Source organism: Phycodurus eques, chromosome 4, assembly GCF_024500275.1.
Source record: "Phycodurus eques isolate BA_2022a chromosome 4, UOR_Pequ_1.1, whole genome shotgun sequence".
NCBI lineage: Eukaryota > Metazoa > Chordata > Actinopteri > Syngnathiformes > Syngnathidae > Phycodurus > Phycodurus eques.
Window position 1 is genome coordinate 15,453,031 of NC_084528.1, and position 27,955 is coordinate 15,480,985.

Consider the following 27,955-nt stretch of genomic DNA (forward strand, 5'->3'; position numbering starts at 1 on the left):
CACACACGCAGCAACATCAGAATTTGCACATTCACATTTTGTATTTTTTTTAAATTGATGTTCATGCTTTGGTTAAAAAAAATCTGAAGTTACTATTTACTCAGTACTTGAGTAATTATTTCACTGTGTACTTTTTACTCAAGTATTTTTTTTGGAGGACTACTTTTCACTTTTACTTGAGTCACATTATTGTCAAGTAACAGTACTCTTACTTAGGTACAATATTTGGCTACTCTACCCACCTCCGGAGCGAACATCCTTCTCTTGCGACTCTTACGTTTAAGCAACATTTTTGCTCATCAGATCAGCCAGAGTGGTATTTGTTCCACTGGTCTTTTGTATTTTTGCAATGAGGTGCTGCGGGTCGTGGCCCTGGTTGTGGTCCCAGCGGAGCCGCGAAGCACACGTAACATCGGCGACAAGAGTTCATCCGCTGGTACATCTTGTATTAATTAGGAAACGTGCCTATAATTATCTTATTAGTTTACGGATGTTAAAGGTATTAAGCGACGGAGCGATGTTAAGGATTTATGTCACAACACAGAATGAACTAACTTCAAATTCAGAAATGGCCAATAAAATAGAAAAATATTGTACTTAATATTTTCCTGGAGGATGCATTTGGGATTAGCCTTTGAAGTTGGTAATAGTGAAAAATGAAGTGAAACAGACAATGATTTTAATCAATTATTTTCCAGAATGAGTGCTTAAAGAGAAGGATGCGATTCATGTGGCACAGCTTGAAGCAGGCATCAGGTGGAGATGGACCTGGCTCAAGTTGGAGGCCAAAACAGAAAAAGCAAAGAAATTAGGCAAATTTAATTATAACCTTAAATTTGTACATCAACATGTACTTGAGTGGGGTAAATAAGTTTTTTTGCGTGAATACTTTTTTTTCCTCCTTATTGTACTATTCAGAGTCTTCCAGATTGCTTAATTTATGTTAAAATAAAAAAAACTATTCTCAGTGGTGGCCCAGGGGATCCCCCCCAAACACCCTCTGCAATGTTTTTTTTGTCACTTTTTTCATGCCTTTAGTGTTTCCATGTCTGTTTTTTATCCAGCGGTTGTTTTAATAAAAGTGTAAAAACAATCCCGATTGTGCAAAATAGTTGCCGGCCCTCCATCTTCAAGGTTCAAGGTGCTTTTATTGTGAATTCTTCTATATGCCTAACACATACAGAGGATTGAAATTACGGTACTCAAGGGACGGCGTGCTGCAAATAATAACATCAATATAAAAAGTTAAATAAAACTATGGTATATACATTATAAAAAGTATAAATTGAACGTGCAAATATCAAAGATCAGGTGACGTGTGCAAGCAACATAGTCAAGGTCAGAGAAGCAAGGCAAATAAGACATAAATTACATGACAAAACCCCAATGCTGCTTAAGTGGCTGGTGCGACCCTGAGTGTGGTGTGTGTGTGTGTGTGTGCGAGTGTGTGCGTGTGTATGTGTGTGTGTGTGTGTGTGTGCGCGCGCATGCGCATGTGCATGTGCATGCTAGTGGGGCGTCAGAGTTCAGGTGGGCAGGGAGTTTAGATTCCTGACAGCAGAGCGGGCAGAGAGTTCAGATTCCTGACAGCCTGATGAATAAAACTGTCTTTGAGTTGGCTAGTCCTAGCCCGCAAACTCCGCAGTCTCCTCGCTGATGGCAGCAGACTGATGAGGCTGTGTTAAGGATGGGTTCCGATGATCTTCTCAGCTGCCCTTACTATGTGGTGGGAAAGTCTTGCGGTCGGATGCGGTGCAGGCTCCGTACCACACGGTGATGCAGTTGCAGGATGCCCTCTACGGTCCTTCTGTAGAACTTGTTTTAGACATGTTTTTGGCGTTTTAAACGGTCCCTCGCTGGAGTCCTCTTCCACATATATGACGTCACCATGCACGACTATTTGCTACACTTTTAAAGGGTATGCAATAATCCGTTTCGATTGGACAGGATTGAAGTCGGCTGTGGTGACACCCTCAGCAGCACAAACGTCCCATTTTAAAGTATTTTACCAAACCAACTTTTTCTAATATTTCGGATGTAATATTGGCTCTATGGTGCCTCAGTAAACATGTAAAATATTAATTAAAATCATCCACCCATTCCTGAGTTCAAGACGTTTTTCTGCAAAGAGCCCTAAAATCAGGTCATCTTAAATCTACATCACTAGCGAAGATCTCCACCTACCACTCCGCTCCCGAGCCAGCGCTGTCATCATAAACACACATAAATACATATACATACATACATACACACACACACATATATACAAAGTCCATGGTACTTACATCTAGATGTGTTAAACAACTCAGGACAGAGCACCTTTTGTTTGAAGCTCCCCACTTTTCAAGTGAGCAAAGGTATCGGAACAGACATGCTTAAATTAACTTAAAGTGAATAACATTTAATATTTGGTGGCATAACCCTTACTTGCAATAACTGCATCAAGCCTGCGACCCATTGACTTCACCAGACTGTTGCATTCTTCATTTGAATTGGTTTTCCAGGCCTTTACTGCAGCCTCTTTCAGTTCTTGTTTGTTTCTGGGGGTTCCTCCCTTCAGTGTCCTCTTCAGGAGGTAAAATGCATGCTCTATTCGGTTAAGGTCCAGTGATAGACTTGGCCAGTCTTCCACTTTTTCCCCCTGATGAAGTCCTTTGTTGTGTTGGCAGTGTATTTTGGGTCATAGTCTTGTTGCATGATGAAGCTTCTCCCGATTAGTTTGGATGCATTTTTCTGTGAATTGACAGACAAAATGTTTTTTTAGACTTCAGAATTCATTCGACTGCTACCATCATGAGTTACATCATAGAGTTATATCATAGAAGCAGATATGCAAGCCCAAGCCATGACTTTACCTCCACCATGCTTCAAACGTGAGCTTGTGTGTTTTGGATCACAATCAGATCTCTTCTTTCTTTTTCTTTCAAAATATGGGACCTTTAAATGCACTGGGGGTACGACTGTCCATGAAAATACCAAAAACAGGGTTTAGCCCCCCTCCTCGCGGACTGGACAGACAAATCCACAAGCTCCGCAGATGTGGGGTGGATCAGTTGTATTTAATTCATAAAAATGTGAACAGTGGATATCGAAATCTCTGAATTATTGTAGAAAGCAATTCATTGAAAGCATCATCATTATTATCCCATTTTTATTTTTAAAAAATCACCCCACTGGCCAGCACGCAGGTGGGGCGTGGGGGCGTTCACATGCACGAACAATCGAGCCTGGATGGAGATGAATTTATGAGGTCCATGGACATATTTAAGTTGTTCACGGTTATCACCAGCTCATACTGTTTCATCAGGTTGCCTGTTGCCACACCGACCAATTGACAATGCTCCAGTGATGTAACGATCACTCTCTCCATGCATGCGAGGCCATCATTGCGCCTCATTTAAAGGGAATGAATGAAATATGCCACTTTGATTGGCGGCGAATAAAGTCAGCTTTGTTTATGCCCACCGGCGCAGATGGCCACTTTGTTAAATACGCCAACTGTGCGCGTCTGCGAGATTACAACAACTCGGTATAACCCGCCCCCTCGCCAAGTTACACCACGCGCCACACCGGATTTGCGCTAGTCACAAAAATAGAGCCCTGAATCTCTCGCTACCGCTGGACACAAGTGTTCCAGTGTTTTAAATGAGTCATACAAAACCTCAATGAATAATGAGTAGTTCAGTTAAAGCCAGAGTTTTGTTTTCTATCTCATTTGAGTAGTATCTCAGTGTTTTCTTTATAATTTATCCTCACAACATCACCGACATTGCACTGGGCCAGTCACAGTCAAGGTGCCCTCAGCCAAGGTAGCTGCACTTACTTGAAAGGCAGACTTGGCCTCTTGGCACTCAGTAGAAGACAGTCAGCCTGACAATATTATGCCCCCATGTCTCCCAAATGGGCCGTTCCTCCTCTGTCTGCTGGCTGATCCCCTCATCAATAATTCATCAGGTCACAAATCAGTGTCAAATATATTGAAGTCGACTTTGTTGTGATCACTATCTTTATAAAACACAGGCCATTTGGTTAATAGGTCACCAAATATCGAGAGAAACTCTTTTACTGTCTTTGCCTGATCACCGTATCTTCTGACGGCCAACAGCTTTGTGGGGAATGTAAGAAATTCTGATGATCGGTATGACACTCCGAGGCCTGACCCGAGTTACTGCTAATAAACCATGTGCGTGAAGCATGCCAGCCTCCCCGACTGCCACTCCAGTCCACAATGTGTGCATTCAGGCTTTTTGCGGCTCTGCTCACAGTGCTGCTGGGAAACGGCAGCGACACGATGGACCATTCAGGAAAACAATTCATTTGCTGTACAGTTTGGTTTGCAATGATATGTTCATGAGCAAGGGTTACATTACTGTGTACCATGCCATCAATCCATTTGTTTTCTATAGCGCTTGTCTTTATTATGGTCACCTGTGAGCTAGGAAACATCCTTGCTGACTTTGGGCAAAAGGCAAACCTGGATGGAGATCTGGACTGTTTTCCAGTCATTCGCAGGGCACATATAGATGAACAACCATTCACACTTACATTCACACCTATGTACAATTTAAAAAATTTAATTAACAAATGAAAAAAACAAATAAAATACAAAAATGCCCTGTAGTTATGACTTTACTACTGCTTTACTGATAGACTACATCGCCGTAGGAACGAACTATGTATACTGAGGACTAGGCTTTACACGATCAGGATTTTTGGGACCGATCAGCAAGTTTAAAAAACTGATAACCGATCACGGATCCGATCACAAGATGGAAGAATGTGTCTATTTAAATTACCTGTTCATTTACTGTATATACTTGTGTACTTAATTGCTCAAAAAATATATTTACAATAAATAATGTATCTTTGTTCCTCTATTTATGCCAGTGAGGCATAGTGACAGACAGAACAAATGAATGGTCTTCTATTAGATGGCAGGAAGTACAGTAATTAATGTATCCACTTTTTGTGACATTTTTGTTTGTTGGTGTGCCATGAGATTTTTTAATTGTAAAATATGTTCCTTGGCTCTATAAAGGTTGGAAATCACTGCTCTAGTCAGATCGTGTATTCTAATCAGTCAGGTCAAACCAACATTACATGACATAAATAAGGAAGTCTGGGTGTCCCTGCTAAATCTACTGCCCCCGCGACACGACCTCGGAAAAGCGGTAGAAAATGGATGGATGAAAATAATGGGTGCTAACTTACTGTAATTAAATTACTTTATTTTTAATTAAATGACTTCACCCACACCGAAACTTTAGAGCATGATTCGACAGAACGGCGGCATGTTTACGTCCAACCGTTTCGTGCTACCACTCGCTTGCTAGGCTACATATCGTTTTTGTTGCCTGCTTGCGAGCCATATCGTATTTAAAAGTATGGGAACATACCTCAAGCAAGCCTTAAACGAATGTCCTCTCCTGTCCTGAGGACCGGTGACCACCAATACACGTTTTTCCCCATTTTGTCCTCATAATATAGTCAGCGCGATCCACGGTAACGAGTGTATCCGGTCGCATTTGAGTTGACAAGATAAAGCCCAATGATCGTAAAAAACGGGATGCGGTGGTTTCTGATTTTATCGGGAGATTTTATTGTAGTAATCTGAAATTATTACGGGAATAACATGTTGTCTGACTCAGACGTGTTGTCTGTTCCACACCGCTGACATGTTTGTTTTTTTATTTTATTTTTTGAAATAACTTTATTGGCCGTCAGATATTTACAGGACTACGCCAAAAGACATGCGACAAGGCTGAAAATAAACTTGCTTTTGGATTCAAATATATTGTGCACGATGGCGACGCGGAGTAAATGTCTTTTGCGGAGCCGATCGGCCGATCAGCATAAAGTGCTAATTATCGGCCGATACCAATAAGGCCGATAAACTCGGTGTAACGTCTACTGAGGACACGTGTACTGGTAACTTGGGTGGTTCAGGTTGGATATTTTGGGACCCTTTACAGTGGAGATGCAGAAAAAATGCATACTGAAGTGAAACGTATGGAACTGGAATGTACATGTTCTCTTGTAAAATCAGTTGGTATTTGTTGTGAATATCTCAAAGGATCATTAAAGAATCTTTTAGAATTTTGGGATGTACTGTATTTATAGTTTCTATCAAAAAGTCCAAGTCAGGCCTATCCATTGTTATTCAAGTATTGTCATCTTATGTGTGCCATTTTGTCTTTCACCTCCCCCATCAAGCATGTAGACATTCTACTCTTCTTCTCCCTCTTTTGTCTTTGGAAAAGTTGTGTTATGAATGATTCATCATTCTGGACGACGAATACGTGGAAGTTTTGTGCACACACACACACACACACCTCATGTCTGATAGTGATTCACACTCATTCATGTCGCCTCTGCCCAGGTAAACGATCTATTAGTTGACTCTTAAAGTTGTTCATCATTGATAAAAAGGGAAGAGTCAGTATGGAGTTCTCCTTTCATATGGTGGCTGTATGTTTACATTTCCCGCATATTCCCGAACTCTGTACCAGGTCCCAGTTTGGTCTGTTTAGCTTCACTGTTACTCCAAATCAGAAAGGTTTTATGATTGGAGACTTCATTTTGGATTGTGAATCACCACATCTTTATATTGTACATTTGTGGTGAGAAAGAGACAACTTCCTGTCTCCCTCCCCTGCCAAAGGCTTCCCCCTCTTTCATTGGGCCTTTGAAATGGTCAGAGCCTGGTCATATGATCCAGACTACCAATGGAATGTTATTCAGGGGAAAAAAGTGCTTAAACATGCTGAAATCACCAGATGATCTAAACACATGAATCTAAATATGTCAGCTTGATTTGGAAATTCCCTCCAAAATTACACCACAGCACAAATGAAGTTCTGTTTTTATTTGGTTTTTTTTTGGAGGGGAGGGGTGGTAAAATGTGAGCAGTCTAACACTTGTCTGTTCCTACCCTTTGAACCCTTACCTTATTTGTGCTCAGAAACTAATTTTCTTATCTGTTTTGGGTTAGATTTCCCTTTTAGTGGTGCCAGACATTTCAGAACAAACATTCTGAAAAATAAAGTGGGAACACTACTGTATGTCACCCATCCCATCTACCACCTGTGCTGGGGGCATGACTAACTTGACAAAGTGAAAAATAGACTGTGTCATACAGTATTTCATGGACGCCAGCTGCCTCGAGGGTCCCACACAACACTGGGGGTTGCATCTCTATTCTGTCATCTTGTAAATAACATATAAAACCATAGATTCATTACCAAGGAGAACTGCAGGAATAGGCAGAGTCTTTTCTTTAGGTTTAAAATGATAGACGAGTTCAAGTAAGCTTAGTTAAGAAATGTGAGGGTTTAACCATGGGTTTGTCACCTTTGCTGGGAGATGGTGAATGATTTAGGGTTTTGGCCACCATTAAATCACTGAAGACAAAAAAAAACAAGTTTCCAGCAAATGCTACAGTTCAGTTTGATTTGTCATGGTACGCTTTGCTAAGGCAGGATGGTGATATTTCAATGATGCTGGTAACGCGTTACTTTGTAACATACATAAACAACAAACAGATACTAAAAATAATGTGGTCCAGTGACATCATAAGTAATCTAATGAGTTACTTCTTATATTAGAGCAGTCAGATAACAGTTATTTTGATTTATCTGCCAATAGTTACTTTTTTGTTCACGAGAACCAGAGTTTAATATGCTTTTGATATTAAAATATGTAATTTATGCTCAGGCAACAGATATTTATCATTAACAGTGCTACAGTCAATAACCAAGACACCTGATTCAGTGACAGTGTATGTCATAAGTGTAGACCAATTTTCAGCCTTTGTTTTAGTAATGACTAATAAAACAGACCAAACACACTATATTCTTAACTACACACAACGACTAACTACAATATTGAAAAAACACGAACAATTTATAAACCGAGCCGTCTGGGGCAATGACTTCACACGACGTGTTGCATGTTTTCTGCACATAATCAGTCAACTCACATGTACACAAGCAGCCAGCGGCGCAAACACAATGGACAGTGACAAAGGATTGGCATACTTAAACTGTAAATACAGTCACTACTTCGAGTTTCTCTAAAGATGACAATACTAAGGTTCATTGTACACACACACATGCACAAACAGTTGCCTTCACGGATCCCCACACAATCGGCAGGGTTGCTACAGTCTGTGTTTGCCTGTCTATCTATCTATCTATCAGTTAAGAGTCTTTAAAGAAGTGTACTGAGAATGGTGTGCTTGTATATATTTAGGTGGCTATTTGGGATGTCAAGTCTGCACGAAGTTGCTCATTTAATGTGGCTTCAACTACACATATTTAAGTTATTTATTCATGTCAATGACATCATTCTGTAACTTGTTTGGCATACATTACTAAGTAATGGGTACGGTTAAGCTAATGCTTTTTTTGTACTGCGGATAAGTGATATTCCTGCCATTTGACAGCTGCTGAAAGTAACTAAAAAGTTACTTTTTCCAAGTTACTTTTGAAATTAAGTAACTAAGTTACTTTTAAGATCAAGTAATCAGTAAAGTAACTAAGTTACTTTTTCAAGGTAACTGTGGCACCACTGGTCATGAGTGAGCGTATGAATGGACAAGGATCCCAAGGCAGACAACGAGCCGTAGCAAGAATAAATATAGTATTTTAATAAACAAAATATAAAGGTTCAACCAAAAGCAACAACGGAAAAGGGGCATCGTGAGGAGAGTTACTCCAAACAATAAGAAATTAAGGGTGCGCTAGTGGACGATGCCGCCGCGGAAAGGCCGGTCTAACACACAATAAATCCTTCGCAAGGATATAAGCAAACTACAACAGGAAACAATTGTACTCGCGTAAAAATAACACAGGTAGGACGTACCACTGAACCGTGGACAGGGGACTTGAAACTCAGAATACTAGAAATACGAAAAGGGCCATAGCAGAAGCAATAATCTGACAACTCCTTTCTGCCGCTGCTGGGCTTTAAACTCTACAGATTGCAATAGTTTGCAGGTGCGTTTTAGCCGGCTCTTCCCACCAATGATCACCAAGGGAACGGAAAGACAATGAAACCAAATGAACAACAACACCAACTAGGAACATAACACCATTCAATCTTTAAATCATCTCATTTTCATGTAAAGAGATGGAACAATGTGTCTATTTAAATGACTTGTTAGTTTACTGTATATACTTGTGTACTTCTATACTGAGTGTCTTCAAAAGTATTCTCTAGGTCATGTATTGTAATCAGTCAGGTCAAACCAACATTACAACATGACATAAATAATGGGTGCTAACTTACTGTAATTGAATTACTTTATTGTAATTAAATTACTTCACACACACACCGAAACCTTAGAGCATGATTCGACATAATGCCGGCATGTTTACGGACAACCGTTAGTTCTAGCACTAGCTTGCTAGACTACATAAGGTTTTGTTGCCTGCTTTGCGAGTCGTATCGTATTAAAAGTATGTGAACATACCTCAAGCAATCCTTAAATGAACATATTCTCCCAAGCACCGGTGACCACCGCCACACGTTTTTTTCCAATTTTTGTTCTTATAATCCACACGGCACTATCCGTTGTTGTTGTTGTCGCCATGGTAACGAGTGTATCCCGTCACGTTTTAGTTGACAAGATAAAGCCTCGTGATTATAAAAGACGGGATGTGAAGATTTTATTGTAGTAGTCTGACATAGTGCAATCGTGAAACACCAAATTTTGTCATGCAGTCTGATCCAGGCATTACGTGTTGTCTGCCTCAGACATGTTGTCTGTCCCACACCGTCAACATTTAAACACAAAATACAAAAAAAACTTTATTGGCTATTTACAGTAGTATGTCAAAAGACACGACAAGGCTAAAAATAAACTCGTTTTTGGATTAAAATATACTGTACACGAAGGCGACGCGGCGTAAATGTCTTTTCCGGAGCCAATCAATGACATCATTTACCGGATCGGTGAATTATGACATTAAAGCCGATCAGCATAAAATACTAATTATCAGCCGATACCGATCAAGCCGATCAGATCGGAGTAAAATCTAGTCTATATAGTCAGAGATCTTATGACACACATACTGTAATTAACAGAAAAAGAAAATAGTAGTGGCCCTAGTACTGCACCATAAGGGACATCCTATTTTAAGGTATAGGCTATTAGACCTTGCAGGAGCTTATGGATCCAGTTTTAAACAAACACAAAATGTGGTACATATATAACGTAATAACTCACTTCAAAGATAAAGTGTGGAAAATTGTTTTAGCTAGCCCATCTGTAATCCTAAACAGAATCTCTGCTGCATATTTCCGCGGTAGTCGAGGGAGGGGAGAACTACACATGCCACCGGGCCAAAGAGAGAACCCTTACTTATTACTGGTGGGGATGGAAGTGCTTCAAGGACTTCGGCATTTGCAGATGCAGTGGGTGGGAACAGATCTCCCATTGGACTCCTGAGACTTCCAAGTATGAAGGGGAGGTGGTGGAAGGGCCACCGCCACCGTACACATATGATGAGTAATGATCCCTCATGTGCTGCTTCCTTCCCCTTTCACTCTGCCAGTCCCTCAAACACTCATGTCTGCGCTCAGTGTGCTGTGTAAAGGGGCTGTGGGATGTAATGTTGGAAAGTCTGAATGTAAAGTTGCAGTCGCTCTGAGTCACACTCCCTCACATGGGCCTCCACAGGCATTGGCTCTGGTGTACACATCAGTCAAAACCAACCACTGGGATTCCATTTTATTGGGACGCAATTGTGCGATCGTCTAATTCCTTAGATTACATAGTACCAGTTGTGCCCAATGTATGCCCTGGCCCGTATAACACACATCTGAGCATTAATCCCCCGGTGCAGTCACAATGTGGGAGGAGTGGTGTGCATATTTTGGTCGGGGTGTGGAACTTATGTGCTCTGTTTTTAATTTTTGCCTGATGCGTTTTGTGTTTTAGGATGCTGTCCGAGCTGAACGCCTGGTTCTGGCAGGAGCGGCTGTGGTTTCCGGAAGGCCTGGGCTGGGCCGACCTGGAGGATCGGGACGGACGAGTGTATGCCAAAGCGACGGATCTCTGGATGGCCCTCCCCATTGCCCTCTTATTCCTAATCGTCCGTCAGGTGTTTGAAAGGTCAGTTTGTGTGTGTGGGTGTGTGTGTGTGGGTGGGTGCGTGTGCGTGCGTGTGCGTGTGCGTGCGTGTGCATGCGTGTGTGGTTGTTTGTCGCTGCATCATCATCATCTTAATTTACAGATCTTGTCTAATCATGTGACTCTTTGAACATCTGTGACTTAATCTTCCTGAGTCCCTGATGATTTTTTTTTTTTTTTTTTTTTCTCTTTTACAAAAATAGGGTTTTTGTATTTCCAGCAATTATATTTGTGTCGGTCTGACAGCCAGAGTGTTTTTATTCCAACAGAATCGGCCAATCAAAAATGCCATGTGTTTTCACAACAAAAACAAATGTTTCCGGGTGTGAAGAAACATCAAGCCGGCTGCTGCCAAGCCATACCAGTACAATATATACAGGATATGTAAATGTGGATTGTGTTTTACAATAACAGTTAACTATATCATATAACTCAATCAAGAAGTATCACTTCAACAATACTTCCCTGAAATGGATGTAATGATATCTATATCTCACGGTTCAGTTTTATCACGGTATTAATCTCACGGTACAATTATAATTGCGATATTGTGGGAAAGCTCTCGGTATTGCAAGAAGACACACGGTATTGCAGGAAGGTTCACGGTACAGGATAGGTGGTGCAAAGAAGCAAAAGCAGGTGAATTGGAAAAAAAACTCTCTTTTTCTTGCTCTTCTTCTTATTAATATGTCCTTCTCAATAGGTTTTAGTAGTTTCCGTCCGTTTTCCTACAGGTTTTTGTGAAAAAGACAGCTTCAAATCATATATTATCTATCCCCGTCCATTCAATGTTTACATTCATATACTCTACCTCCAAAGCAGTATTATTGCTTCAGCAATATTAAATGCTCACAATAACGAAACTGTCCATTGAGAAATTGTCAGTTCAATAATTTAACAGTATTTACTGTGTTGTCATTTTTTTTATTGATAACATTAGAAATTGGATACGGCCCAAAAGAATCTTTAAACAGAACGGCTCATTATTTTTATACCGAGACAAGACCACCACAATATTGAGGCACTCTTAATTTTGTGATAACACGGTATCATGAATATTGTTCCATTCCTATTCCCTGACACCAATTACACTAATTTCCTATTATCCGGGGCTTTGGCTCCATCTTGTGGCATTTTAGGGTATTGTGGAAAGATCTTAAAAACATTACATTTGGTGAGTTTTTCAGCAAATAGCTGAGGATAGGTTCCACACAAAAAAGCGCAAATGGCGAATTAGGGAATAGCGAACCGCGAACCATGTATGTGTGTGGGGATTGGGTTCACTCTACATTGATTTTCACATTTCATAATATTGTTGTCCTTTCATTCCTTTCTTTTTTCTTTATAATTTACTTTGATACGTACCGTTTAGGCGGCACGGTGGTTTGGATTGGTTAGCACATCTGCCTCACAGTTCTGAGGACTGGGGTTCAAATCCCGGCCCCGCCTGTGTGGCGTTTGCATGTTCTCCCCTGTGCCTGCGTAGGTTTTCTCCAGGTACTCCGGTTTCCTCCCACCTCCCAAAAACATGCAGGGTAGGTTAATTGGAGACTCTAAATTGCCCGTAGGTATGAATGTGAGTGCGAATGGTTGTTTGTTTATATGTGCCCTGCGATTGGCTGGCGACCAGTTCAGGGTGTAACCCGCCTCTCGCCCGAAGATAGCTGGGATAGGCTCCAGCACGCCCGCGACCCTAGTGAGGGTAAGCGGAATGGAAGATGAATGAACGTACCGTTTATGTCTTATCAATTTGTGTCTGAGCAGGACGGTGGCGACGCCTTTGGCCTCTGTACTCGGGGTAAAAGAAACAGTACGTCTCAGGGTGCCTCACAACCCCACACTGGAGTCTTACTACTGTAAAGTTACCAAAAACCCCACACAGGTAAATGTCCATACCAATTGAGCATGATCCTGCTCCTTGTGTATGTACACAAAACATAAATAATCAGTGTTTTGTGTGATTGTAGATTTCAGTAGTGAGTCTTTGCAAGCAGACTGGCTGCTCACAAAGACAAGTACAGCGATGGTTTAGAAGAAGGCGAAATCTGGACAGACCCAGTTTGCTGAAAAAGTTTCGAGAGGCCAGGTAAGCACACACATACACACATGTCACGTTGCCAACAGCGGCGCTTGAAGCAGCTGCCATTCATGTGTCACTCCCAACTGTATGAGCACATTTCTGCGTGCAAAAGTAGCACTCTATTTTTAGCTTGCACATGCTCTAAAGCCTCTCTGTACCTTTTGCCCCAACACACAATCATTAGCACATGACCAGTGTGACTCAATCATCAATGCTGTTTATGTTTGTGTGTGATCATTTATGGAAACTGAGGCACAGTGAAAACAACAGCTTGATCCTCTGCCCCCATACACCGCTTGTATCTCAAGTCAAAGCAAAAAAAAAATAGCCAAATTATAGCACATATCTCGAAAAGTGACGCCACGGTGGACGACTGGTTAGAGCATCTGCCTCACAGTTCTGAAGACCGGGTTCAATCCCCAGCCCCGCCTGTGTGGAGTTTGCATGTTCTCCCCGTGCCTGCCTGGGTTTTCTCGGGGCACTCCGGTTTCCTCCCATATCCCAAAAACATGCGTGGCTAGGTTAATTGACAACTCTAAATTGTCCGTAGGTGTGAATGTGAGTGCAAATGGTTGTTTGTTTGTATGTGCCCTGCGATTGGCTGGCAACCAGTTCAGGGTGTACCCCGCCTCCCGCCCGATGACAGCTGGGATAGGCTCCAGCACGCCCGCGACCTTAGTGAGGAGAAGCGGCTCAGAAAATGGATGGATGGATGGATCTCGAAAAATTCGGTCATCATTCTTGTCTCAAGGCAAGTCTCGTGACAAAGTGAAGGACTCTATCAAAAATAAAATATTGTGAAGAATACAATTGGAATTTTACAAAAAATAATCTCATTATATTGTCATAAATGAAAAATGTAACTTTCTAAAGAATGTTTGTATTCTGTTCAAAAATACAGCTTTTGTCATGTTCCTTTGTATTATGCAACTTCATTCTTGAAACATTGTGACTTTTCCTCTTAATTATACTATAATTATTTTCAGTGTAAACAAACTCTGTAAATTACAGTAGGACAACACATGAGCATTACTTTAATAGTATTACCTCCAGGCATGCATTTTTCATCCCAGATGTTGTGTTCCATGGGGTGAAATGACTCGTTGCCATTAGTTCTAATTCTATGTTACATATTCACCTCAGTTCACCTCACAATACCAACACATGGACAGGTAATCCTTTAAACTATATAGGTTAAAGCAGGACACAGCACATTGGTTAGAAAATAAAAATATTTTTTTATTTTAGTTCGACTGTACAGCCAGGGTGTGGACTGGGGCTTCGGGCAGGCGTAACCGCTTTAGAGCACCTCGTTGTTGGCTGTAAGTGTGCGCACATCACAGAAAGAAGGCAAGAGAGCAAGGAGGGAATTTTTATATTTTTTTTAAGTCAAGTCTGATTTGATAGGGGCTTCGTGCTGGCGAGGCCGGTTGAGAGCGTCTCGTTGTTGACAACCCACCAGGCCATATTCCAGCTACCAGAGGCTTTACACAGCAACGGTTCAAACATGTAGATATGTGTAGGCATAAGAAAGATACTGGACGAAGTAGTATCCATTTTTCGAGATCATAGTAATGGTATTTGACTGACAGTTGAGATGGGCGTGGTTTTAAAACAATCAGGTCTTTAAAGACATCCGTTAATCGCGCCTTTGCTGACTTCATTGCAAGGGAGGAAAACTGCTCGAATTCGGCCTCATTGTCGATATGTGTGTAGCCCACTTTGGTTGTTTGCGAGAAAGACTTTGTATGTGCGTTTGTGCGTGCGTTTGCGTGTATGTAAGTGTGTGTGTGTGTGTGCTTGTAAATGTGTCTATTGTCTCTCCCCTATTGACTGAGCAGAAGGTTTGTTTGTATGTGTGTGTGTGTGTTCTCTTGCAGTTGGAGATTTACCTTTTACCTTCTTGCTTTCATTGCTGGCCTGGTCGCCCTCATCGACGTGAGTATCCCCCTTCTCCCTCCTCCAACTTTCACGATCCGCATTCACGTCCTCATTCGACGTCATTCGGGGGTGGGCAAGATGGACGCACCACTGTGCTGCGTCATTCGATATACAGTATTTCATTAATGCGATATCATTCAAATGTTCCCTCCTTCTTCCAGAAACCTTGGCTGTATGATGTGCAGGAGATGTGGCAAGGCTTTCCTGTGCTGGTACGTCTCCTGACAGCACACTATTATTATTAAACAGTACATTCCATTCCATATAAATTGGAGAAGGATCCATTATGTCCCTTCATGACTTGAGGGGGAGTACCGTATTTCCTCAGACAGTAGCCAGGTTTATTTATTTTTAGATGGTAGGCCTTTTTGTAAAATTGCATTATTTATTTTTTTTATTTTTTTTGAGTAATAACAATGTTAGCGCTATGTTACAATGAATTTCAATTTAAACTAGAGTTTCTGTATAAATAAAAATGGCTATTGTGGCCAAATGCAGAGGGAAAAAAACAAGAAGCGAGGCACATTCGATGGTACAACATGTCTTTAATAAGAGAGAAGATTTACATGTTTCCATAGCTGTTGCTGTTTTAGTTAGCAACCAAGTTCGTTTTGGGGGCAATCCATTAAAACATAGATATCTAACTCAAGGCCCGGGGGCACACATCATTTTATGTGGCCCGCGAAAGGCTATCATGCTTGTCAACTTCTGTGATCTTTCCTAAAATCTGTACCCAAATTCCAAATTGTCATAATAATGAACAATAATGTTGAGATATTGCATTTTTCGGTGACCAAACCCTTCTTCTACAGTAACTTAAACAATACTTGAACAAACTATTATCCTTGTCTTCTGATTTCAAAACTAGTTATCCCTCAATGTGTTGTGTAATGGTAATAATATGATTTGGTGATTAAACATTTCACTGTTCTAATCGGCCCTCTGAGGGAAATCATAACAACCATGCGGCCCGAGACAAAAATTAGTTTGACACCCCTGCATTAAATGGTTATACATTTTGCAAGTATTTCGGCCAGAGTGTATGTTACTGAAGGGACGCGACATGAGGTAATACAGTACACAGAACAACAAAGCAAAGCAGCTTTGAAAACTGATGGAACGTGATTGCTCTATTTAAACTCTTTCATATTACTTTACATGTCTTAATGTTGATGAATAACTGGACTGTTTGTCTAATTTGACACAACAGTTCATGGATTTACAGTATGTTGTTTTATTCCCCTTCCACAGACTCTGCTACCATCTCAGTATTGGTACTACATGATAGAACTGGGTTTCTACGCTTCCCTGCTCTTCAGTGTGGCCTCTGATGTCAAACGCAAAGTCAGTGGATCGAAAAATCTAACCAAATTCAACACACCAATCTTGTTCGGACATCTAAAGGGCGCAAAAAACAAAATTCTGTCCTCTCCCTGTATGATCTGTTTTGACGTCTGTATGTGTGGACATTGGACTGTTGTTGCACGCGTGTATGTGACTGAATGTTTGTGTTGACAAGTGTTTGTACTTTGCTCAACCTGTGTCAGCTGAGGGCGATGGTGAAAAGCCTGCTAAAGTGGCACAACACAGGTTTTAATCCCCCATCGTATAAAACTGTGTGCCTCCTTCACGGTTCTCTTTTAGGACTTCAAGGAGCAGATTGTCCACCATGTTGCAACCATCCTCCTCATCAGCTTCTCGTGGTGCGTCAACTACATCCGTGCTGGAACGCTCATCATGCTAGTGCACGACTCCTCTGATTACCTCCTTGAGGTAAATATGCAATTCAGTTCTTTTGAATCCAACAGTGATGTCCATAAAGTGACATTTATCTACATGTACAACTGAAGAAATGTTGGCCAATGATTCTAAAACAGGCAGTGACAGAAGCACTCATGCAACACTGCACTCTAGTGGAGAAACGATTATCTAAGTGTAACTATGCTTCTCTCTCTCTCCCTCTCTCTCTCCCTCCCTCCCTCTCTCTCTCTCTCTCTCTCTAGTCTGCCAAAATGTTCAACTATGCTGGCTGGCGAAATACATGCAACTACATCTTCATCGTATTCGCCGCAATCTTCATCGTCACTCGCCTCGTCATTTTTCCCTTCCGGTACAGTTGAAAATTCCACAAGGTCTAAATGTTTTCCTCCGAGGGTTACATACAGAGAAATTGAAGGATTCTAGGTCCCCTTTGACATTTTTCAACCTTAATTTATTAAACAAGTTAAAACCAGTCCATCAAGCAATTATATACAATATATTGAAGTTTACTGACAAATAAAACATCAAACAAATAAAATTGATAAATGTTGTGTATTTAAATCAACCATATAACTTTGAATGTCTGCTAGATTACTGCTAACATACAATGCAAAATCTCATAGTCTTATAAATTTGACACACCACAGAGAAGCGTGTTGTAAACAAGCCTGCCAAATTTGAATGAATAAAACAAATCGGTAAGGCTCCAAAATTGTGAAAAATGAAGCTCTCCTCGAGGCTGTCTGACACTGTGGTGCATGTCTGCTGAATGCGCTTAAAACATTCCCCGTTAAACTTCACCCATCAATAAAATATGTTTGTTCAAGTATGTACTCAAATGTCTGTAGTGTGAGCTACAGGCTGAATAACGTTTGCCGCAGTGTTTAATAAACAGTTAACTTTCCCTGAAGTGTCTCTATTCGGTGGACACACACAACAACAACACTGAGTGAGGCGGTGACGTTAGACAACCCCGCTGCCAGTCTAGCGAGCTCGCTAGCTCATTACCTTGTTAGCTTGTGGGCTAGTGAAAGGGATAAACAGTTAATTTTCCCTGAAGTGTTTCGTTTATGTGGTGTGGACCCACACGCAGTGGGTCTACACCACAGAAACACTGTAACCCTAATAGTACTGTTGGAAAGATCTTTTTTTTCTGGTTGTCGATATAGCTTGATGGCTAACTGCACGCTGTAGTGGTAGAAATGGGAAAAGGTTATTATTACTAAGGAACTGGATGTTGCCCCAAATAGCCAATGATGGAATGAAGGCGCTAAGTACTTGTATAATGGGGGAGGCCTGACTCATGCCAGAAAGCCCGAGTGCGTACTTGGGCTTGATTTTAGCCACAGGCAAAAATGCTGGACAACTGAAATGGTGAAAAAGAGTTTGATGTTCTATCTCAACAGTTCAGTACTAAACTGTTCTCAGTCTTTGCACGTTCAGCACTTATCTTCAAACATATTTAATGTATTTAGAAACAAACAGTTTTATAGAGGTCACTGATGGTGTAGTGGTACACTCGCCTGGCTTTGGAGCGGGCAGCGTCGGTTCAGTTCCCACTCAATGTGCCCTGCGTCTGATGGGTGACCAGTCCATCCATCCAACCATTTCCTGAGCCGCTTATCCTCACAAGGGTCGCGGGCGTGCTGGAGCCTATCCCAGCTATCATCGGGCAGGAGGCGGGGTACACCCCGAACTGGTTGCCAGCCAATTGCAGGGCACATGGAAACAAACAACCATTCACACTCACATTCACACATACGGGCAATTTAGAGTCTTCAAATAACCTACCGTGCATGTTTTTGGGATGTGGGAGGAAACCGGAGTGCCTGGAGAAAACCCACACAGGCACGGGGAGAACATGCAAACTCCACACAGGCGGGGCCGGGGATTGAACCCCAGTCCTCCGAACTGTGAGGCAGACGCCATAACCAGTCACTTACCGTGCCGCCTGGGTGACCAGTTCAGCGTGTATTTCGCCTGAAGTCAGCTGAGATAGACGCCCCGTGACCCTAATCAGGATAAGTGGTATTGAGAATGGGTGGATGGATAGTTTTACAAAGTCTTTAAGCAACAGATATTTGAATGCAAACAGTGCAGTAACACATGTAGAAACTCACAGGCATATGTTCTTTATCCTCTGCGAGAAAAACAATATTACTGCAGCTTACTGAGTCACTTAGTTATGAGTTTTTTGTGTCTGCATGACTATATTATGCTTTCCCCTGGTGTCCAAGGCATGCACATTAGAAGGAGGCCAAAGGCTGGAACTGATTAATGGCATTTCCATTTATTTTAATGCAGACTAATAATTGGAGATATGAGTGTTTTTAGTTACGAGCGTGGTCACAGAACACATTAATCTCTTAAATCAAAGCACTGCTGTATTTTTTTTTAATAAAAAGTATTCTCCCACTAATGCACAAGCCAGTGCAAACTGTAGGCCGGTCCCAAGCCCGGATAAATGCAGAGGGTTGCTTCAGGAAGGATACCCGGTTTAAAACTTTGCCAAACAATTGTGAGCGTTCATCTAAAGCAGGGGTGTCAAACTCATTTTTGTCACGGGCCACATCATAGTTATGGCTTCCCTGTGAGGGCCGTTATGACTGTTAACCCATATACAGGAATTATTACCTCATATAATTACACAGCAAATTGATGAATAACTACTTTGAAAATCAGAAGCCTATAAAAAAAATGTCAACTAGTAGATTTCTTTTCAAAGGGGGGTTGGTAACAAAAAATGCTTGCAATATCTCAACATTATTACAATAGAACACAATTAGCAATTTTGATTTGCTTTCGCGGGCCACATAAAATGAATGATGTGGCGGGCCAGATCTGGCTCCCGGGCCACCAGTTTGACACCATGAACTAAAGAATTCCATGAACTTGGAGGGACAGATGGTGGTAGACTTTGTAGTGAACACTTATGTCCAGAAGAGGCAGGAACATAGGGTGACCTACAAGAGCGAAGGTAGAAGCAGGCAGGTGGATTACATTTTGTGCAGACGATGTAATTTGAAGGAGGTTACCGACTGTAAGGTAGTGGTAGGGGAGTGTGTGGCTAGACATCATAGGATGGTGGTGTGTAAAATGACTCTGGTGGTGGGGAGGAAGATTAAGAAGACAAAGGCAGAGCAGAGAACCATGTGGTGGAAGCTGAGAAAGGAAGTGTTGTGCAGCTTTTCGGGAAGAGTTGAGACAGGCTCTCGGTGGACAGGAGGCGCTTCAAGAAGACTGGGCCTCTACACCCAAGGTGATCAGAGAGACAGGCAGGAGAGTACTTGGTGTATCTTCTGGCAGGAAAGGAGAGAAGGAGACTTGGCGGTGGAACCTCAAAGTACAGGAAATCATACAAGGAAAGAGGTTGGCTAAGATGAAGTGGGAGACTGAGAGGACAGAAGAGAGGAGAAAGGAATACATTGAGGTGCGACGTCGGGCAAAGGCCAAACTGGAGGCATATGATGACATATATGCCAGGTTAGGGTGATTAAGGCTAGGGATGGAAATGTGTTGACTGGTGCCAGTAGTGTGCTGGATAGATGGAAATAATACTTTAAGGAGTTGATGAATGAGGTTAAATGAGAGAAGGGAGAGTAGAAGAGGCATTGCCACTTCCTGGTCCACCAGGAATTAGTAAAATGGAAGTTAGAAAGGGATTAAAGAGGATGACAAATGGAAAGGGCAGTTGGTCCTGATGAAATACCTGTGGAGGTATGGAAGCATCTAGGAGAGGTGGCTGTGGAGTTTTTGACCAGCTTGTTCAACAGAATTCTAGCGGGTGAGAAGATGCCTGAGGAATGGAGGAAAGGTGTGCTGGTGCCCATTTTTAAGAACACGGGTGATGTGCAGAGTTGTGGGAACTATAGCGGAATAAGCCACACAATTAAGTTATGGGAAAGAGTAGTGCAGGCTAGACTCAGGACAGAAGTAAGTATTTGCGAGCAACAGTATGGATTCATACCTAGAAAGAGTACCACATCTGCATTATTTGCCTTGAGGATGTTGATGGAATGAAGATTAGCCGAAGTAAGAGGCTACAGTGAGAAGAGATAGCGAGGGTGGAGGACTTCAAATGCTTGGGGTCAACGGTCCAGAGCAATGGTGAGTGTGGTAGGGATGTGAAGAAACGTGTCCAAGCAGGTTGGAACGGGTGGAGGAAGGTGACAGGTGTGTTATGTGACAGAAGTATCTGCTAGGATGAAGGGCAAAGTTTATAAGACGGTGGTGAGGCCAGCCATGATGTACGGATTAGAGACAATGGCACTGAAGAGACAACAGGAAGCAGAGCTGGAGGTGGCAGAAATGAAGATGTTGAGGTTCTCTCAAGGAGTGACCAGGTTGGATAAAATTAGAAATTAGGTCATCAGATGTACGGCCAAGGTTAGATATTTTGGCGACAAAGTTAGATTGAGCAGATTTAGATGGTTTGGACATGTCCAGAGGAGAGATAGTGAATATATTGGTAGAAGGATGATGAGGATGGAGCTGCCAGGTAAGAGAGCTAGAGGAAGACCAAAGAGAAGGTTGATGGATGTCGTGAGGGAAGACATGAGGGCAGTTGGTGTTAGAGAGGAGGATGCAGGAGATTGGCTTACATGGAAAAGGATGAAAGGCTGTGGCGACCCCGAAAAGGACAAGCCGAAAGGAAAAGAAGACGTTCTCCCACTATTTGCGGGGGGTGGGGCCCAGCGCTGCCACAAATATAAAAAAATCTAACAACCCCCCACCACAAAAATAAAAAGGTTTTATTTTGGGCTCTAGATGCCTCAAGATGGTGGGTGGCAAAGCACTGCTTTTGTTTTAAACAGGGATGTGGCCTAATAAAATGAAGGTACTCCCCTCACTTCAACACAATTGCTTGGCATGAAGTTGCCATAAGATGGTGCCAGAGGATAGGTTCCAGAATAAAACAGCGGGGAAACACTGTGTTGGAGTTCTTCTAAACACTCAAACGTCGCAGTTTTCTGGAAAGGAATAACATCTTTACATTCAGAACCAAAACAAAAACAATCTGTAGTAAACTGAAAATCTTTAAAGCAGTGTTCAGTTGCAGATCATTAATCTGATGTGTTCGGACCAGGACCAATAAGATTGTATGGGCCGCGTCAAAATGACCATGACGTTTCAAACTACTTTCAAACTAAGTCGAAATACTCGACTTAAATAGCGCAAATGGAACATCTGTGAGAAAAGTTATTTTCTTAGTCAATTAGTCAATATTTATTATGGGAGACGGAATGGTGGTTATCATATCTGCCTAACAGTTCTGACTGGGTAACTGGGTTCAAATCCGGCCTTGCCTGTGTGGAGTTTGCATGTTCTTCCCGTGTCGGCGTGGGTTTTCTCCGGGTATTGCTGTTTCCTCCCACGTTCCAAAAACATGCATGGTAGGTTAATTGAAGACTCTAAGTTGCCCCTAGGTGTGAATGTGAGTGCGAATGGTACTTTGTCTCTATGTTCCCTGTGATTGTCTGGCAACCGGTTCAAGGTGTACCCCGCCTCTCGCCCAAAGTCAGCAGGGATAGGCTCAAGCTTGCCCATGACCCTAGTGAGGATAAGCGGATGGATGGATGGACAAATGGGACATTCACATGGGGCAGGAAGTGGAGTGAACCATTTTTGCTTCGGAAACAGTATTATCTTTATTCAATGGGGCATTACGAAGAGAAATTATGTTACTATTTTCGTTATAAAGTTTCTTTTCATAACTGGAAAGCTCTATATGAAACCAGTTTTTTAAATATGTTTTTGTTGCAAAAAAAAACAAAAACGTGCTGTCTCTGCAGGATTATCTACTGCACATGGGTGTACCCTGTGACCATCTACGAGCCCTTCTTTGGCTACTACTTCTTCAACGGTCTTTTGATGGTGCTACAGTGTCTTCACATCTTCTGGGCCATTCTCATCATACGCATAGCTGTCCGCTTCCTCACCCACAATGTAAGAAATATAATTATACTCTTATTTTGTAATTAGCTGTGATGTTGACAAATGGCAGTACAGTTGTCGGCTTACGCAATTGCACGTCTACGGTTAAGTAAACATAGATGATTTAATATAGCTTACCACCGCTAGAACTAATTGTAATCGATTGACAGGTGGTCAAGGATAAACGCAACTGCCACTTTCAATTGTTTTATTAAAAAAAAAAAAAAAAAACGGTAAAATGTTTTAAATAAATGCGTAACAAACACATTCATACACAAGGATTACACACACCCTTCTCCTATTTCCAGGAAAAAGTGGATGACGAAAGAAGCGACAAAGATGAGACCGACGAGTCTGATGAGGAGGAAGAGGAGGACATTCAAAGGGTCACAAATAAAAACGGGCCTCTGCAGAACGGCCACGCGGTGCACAACAACAACCACAGGAAGGTGGAATGACAGGAAGGACGTGTGCAGCACAAGGACTCATATCCCCTGGCAGGACCAGCAACAGCAGCGGGAGGAACGGAGTGACAAAGAGGGAGATGCAAATTTGACACTGTTACCACACCACACACACCTTCATTTGTACAAACCCTAAAGAACACTACAGGAAGTGGCATGGATTATTTTTGCTTTGTCATAAAGTCCCCATGCCGGTGACATTGGCCCACACGCGTTGTCACTCAAGACGGGGAAGAAACTGGCGAGAAGAGAGGAGGGAAGTAATGATGAAACGTCTGCCATAGCGTCCCTCGCTCTAATTGTGTGCCTTAGAGCCAGATAACGGCTTCTTTAAAAAAAAAAAAAAAATGCCATTTCAAAACGCGACGCTTTAATTGTGTTTTTGCTTTGACTTAAAGAACAAATCGAGCATCCCTGTTTTTTGAAAGGAGAAGAGGGGGCATTTATTTTCCAAAATTGTGTCTATGCAACGAGCTATTGCAATGCCTTTGCACAACCCTACACTTCCTTTTATTTCTATGTCTTTTTATTGGATCTTAGCAGTTCAACTGTGTGCCTCACACTTTCAATGTAGCTTGTGCCATTTGTAAAGGGGACTTGAATTCACTTCCAATTCCATAAACAAACTACAAGAAAATATTGGTAAAGAAGAGCGTATTTCTTCAAATAGTGGCTATCCCTCAAATAGACCATGTTCTCCAGTTACTCGCCAGGTGCCTCATTCACTTAGGACAACCCTCCCTCAAATAGACACCCTAACCCAATTAGTTGATGGGTGCATCAACCACTTATGTCTCACTCAAATATACGCCATTCCTCAGTTAGTTGCCGGGTGTGTCATCCACTCATAACAAATGCCTCGCTCAAATAGACGTTCCCTAATTAGTCGCCAAGTAGGGCTATGTCATCCACCTATTAGAAATACCTCCCACAAATACTGTAGATGCCCTGCCCTTATTTGTCAAAGCGTGTATCAGCCACTAATGACAAATAAATGCCTCCCTCAAATTGATGCCGTTCCCCAATTAATTGCTGGGCGTGTCAATAGCAGCGAGACAAGCGGCCACCATCTTTGTGGTATTTTCTTAAAACATGGAATGAGCACTTCAAACATATCTAAAATACTCCATAACAAATCCATCCATTGTCTATACGCCTTATCCTATATAGTCACACTCACATTCACTTCTACGGGCAATTTAGAGTCTTCAAATAACCGACCATGCATGTTTTTGGGATGTGGGTGTAAACCAGAAGTACCCGGAGAAAACCCACGCAGGCACAGGGAGAACATGCAAACTCCACACAGGCGACACCAGATTTGAACCCGGTCCTCAGAACTGTGAGACAGATGTGCTAACCAGTCATGCCGCCTCCCATAACAAATATTGACAAAAAACAATGTATTACTAAAATACATGACCTATTCTACTGCCCGCACTGCTCTTCTCAAAAAATGTCTATTTGCGCTATTTAAGTCGAGTATTTAGGGGCAAGTGACACTCTTTGAATCGTCATGGTCATTTTGACGCGTTGGAGAACCTCTGGGAATTTCATACCGTACAAACTTATCAGCGGATGTATTTAACTGAAACTTGTCAACCAAACGGTTTCCGAGTGGCAGACAAAAGGAAAGTGTTGAGGAGGTATGTACAGAAATATCAAATGAATGTTTTACCCTAATTTGAAGGTGTTTTTTTAACCTGACCTTTATACAGGCGATAACACACAAAAACAAGTCCCCCCACCCACACACATACACTCGCTCGACCGGTAGTGGCAGTCTACAGCTTGAAGCCTCTTTTTTGAAGAATATTTACTCATTATATCAGCCAAAGTTGTCACGATACAATTGTATCAATTTTGACTTGACCCAGAAGCAGGCAGAGGCTGAAGAAGTTTGTGGCAAATGGTTTATTGAGCTTGGATTCGGAGTTGGAACTCTGAGGCGTAATGGCGGACCGTCGAGACGGGGGATGTGCGGGAGGCGGAAGCGTGAGCAGGTGGAAGGGCTTGACGGCCTGGTTGGAGAGCTCAGCAAGGCGAGGAGCACTGATGACGAGGAAGAACATGGAGGTCAGAACAATTGCGAGAAATGGCGTAGCTTACGTGCGAGTAGAGAGCCGGTGTACCACAGGTGAACATTCATACTCTGGCAGTGGAGTCCTGGATCTGGCAGGCTTAAATGCGGGCAATGACGAAGGCTGATTGACAACAGGTGCTCAGCTGAGGTGGTGCTGATTACTGGGAAGAAAGAGAGAGAGTGCGAGACGGGCGCAAAGCACCACCCAAACTCCAACAAAGGAACTGCAGGGCACAGCTCATGACATAGGTGCCGCTTTTTGTCAGGTTTGTGGAGCCTCCTGCCGCCACACAGCACTCGTTTCTCAAGTTTGGGCTCGCAAGTCAAAACAAAAAATCGGCCAATCGACAGCACATATCTCGAAAAAATTGGGTGACTCATATCCTGAGGCACCACTGTATTTTTTTCCATGTAGTGTATAATATAATAACAGTCCCTCCAGGATTGCACAGGCTTTGCGGCCTAAAATTCAGTGACATCTCTCGCACCCTTCATCCACCCCTTGTCTGATTACATTACACATTCAACTATGTATTTTAAAGAGATATTATTTGACAATATTTACACACAGAAACTCACAAATAAATACAATTGTGCCTTGATTTATGGGTAACTTCCGAGTTTGTCGAGATAGGAATTGTCGCTCTGCTGAGTTTTGCTTTGACTTGCGAGCAAATTCATTTTATTTATTTAATCTTCATTTTTTATGTATTAACATGAACACTACATGGTTGTTGCAAATCAATTCACAGCAAGTTGCAATCCATTTTCCATACCACTTATCCTCACTAGGGTCCCGGGCGTGCTCGAGCCTATCCCAGCTGACTCTGGGCGAAAGGCGTGGTACACCCTAAACTGGTCGCCAGCCGATCGCAGGCTGCATATAAACAAACAACCATTCGCACTCATATTGATACCTACAGGCAATTTAGAGTCTCCAATTAACTTACCGTGCATGTTTTTGGGGAGTGGGAGGAAACCGGAGTACCCGGAGAAAACCCATGCCGACACGGGGAGAACATGCAAACTCCACACAGGCAAGACCGGATTTGAACCCGATTCCTGTGCTAACCACCGTTCCGCCTCCCATAATAAATATTGACTAAGAAAACAATTTATTACTCAAATACATGACCTATTCTACTGTCCGCACTGCTCTTCTCACAGATGTTCCATTTGCGCTATTTAAGTCGAGTATTTAGGGCAAGTGACACTGTTTGAAACGGCATGGTCATTTTGACGTGTTGACTTGGAGAACCTCTCGGAATTTCGCCCCATACAAGCTTATTGATGGATATTTTTAACTGAAACTTGTCAGCCAAGCGGTTTCCGAGTGGCAGACAAAATGAAAGTGTTGAGGAGGTATGTACAGAAATATAAAATGAAGATGTACTGTTTTACCCTAATTTGAAGGCGTTTTTTTTTAACCTGACCTTTCTATAGGCGATATCACACAAAAACATTCCCAACACAAAAACCTCATTTCCTTGGAACCCATCATGGTAATTCTTGGTGCATTGTACTCAGGTTAAAGTGACCATCACAACTATACTCAGCATTTTGACAGACTCATTTTGGGGAAATCTTGTCATGTTGCTAGTAGTTGTGTAACAATTCGTATCACGATTCTTGGTTACCAATTCGTTTCATGGACGATATTGTTTTATTTCTAAAGTTACAATACAATTCTGTGGCTTGAAATCTGTTCAGTAACTTTTTAGCCAAAAATTCAACAAGTGTGACTGTGAAATAAATACCTGCATACTGACAGTGCAGGTGAAATTTCCTAGATTCCTGGTTTTTTTGTTTTTGTTTTTTTTTTTGTAAGGGAATCAGGTAAAATTACAGTAATTATGGTCATAAATACAACACTTTTCCTGATGTACTTGTATTGCTTCGCAATAAAACAAAAGGAAAACAGCAACTTATTGTTATATTATTTCAGCTATGATTTTCGGATTTGGACATTTTCTTTCCTCAAAAAAAGATGTTTAATTGGTGTTAGAATTATGATGGGGGACTTGGAAAAACGTCTCCAATGTAAGTGGTCCCCACACCCAAAAAGATTGGGAATTCCTGTTGTAAAATGTCAAATACCAATGGGTAAAAATGAAGCACCGTGAGGTTTCCACAAGGAAATCTTTTAGGAATAGTGTTAATAAAACACAGAACGTAAACAAGTGAACAAACCTTCTCTTTGTAACACAAACGTAAGGCTGGAAAACAGTGTCCAGTAATTGACATAGTCTCTTGTTCTCTTTTGCCTGATGAAATTCCTCTTGTACTCTGCTATCGTTTTTTTTTTGTTTGTTTTTTATAAAGCTACTAATATGTCTTCGATGGCCACACTTAATCGTGCATTTAGCAATGCTCTCAGCATTTCAACTTTACACATTTTCACGTAATAATCGCAACACTAAACTCACGCTTGCTCTTTGCATCTCCATGTTCGAGCGGCTAGCAAGCTAAGCTAAGTTCGCTTGAAAGGCTTCAACGTACACCAAGGCGAGTAATACACACGCATCCATATAAAGTCTGCCGTGCAAAATGTGATTGCG

The 27,955-nt window shown here is 41.9% G+C and overlaps 1 protein-coding gene across 2 annotated transcripts in view; it reads left to right on the forward strand.

The window, feature by feature from the left end:
* cers2b (ceramide synthase 2b) overlaps nt 1–27,495 on the forward strand; it is a 33,192-nt gene extending 5,697 nt beyond the window's left edge. Inside the window, exons 2-12 of one of the 2 annotated variants that reach the window (XR_009768409.1) lie at nt 10,943–11,116; nt 12,899–13,016; nt 13,102–13,220; nt 15,095–15,152; nt 15,317–15,367; nt 16,407–16,499; nt 16,800–16,928; nt 17,159–17,265; nt 22,709–22,862; nt 23,159–25,451; nt 25,533–27,495. Coding sequence is in view for 1 of the 2 variants with exons in the window: in XM_061674216.1 (XP_061530200.1) it covers nt 10,944–11,116; nt 12,899–13,016; nt 13,102–13,220; nt 15,095–15,152; nt 15,317–15,367; nt 16,407–16,499; nt 16,800–16,928; nt 17,159–17,265; nt 22,709–22,862; nt 23,159–23,308 (1,152 nt within the window). In the remaining variant the exon portion in view is untranslated. Of the gene's footprint in view, nt 1–10,942; nt 11,117–12,898; nt 13,017–13,101; nt 13,221–15,094; nt 15,153–15,316; nt 15,368–16,406; nt 16,500–16,799; nt 16,929–17,158; nt 17,266–22,708; nt 22,863–23,158 lie in introns of both variants that reach the window. The other variant, XM_061674216.1, reaches the window with a different exon arrangement.
* The last annotated feature ends 460 nt before the right edge of the window (nt 27,496–27,955 follow it).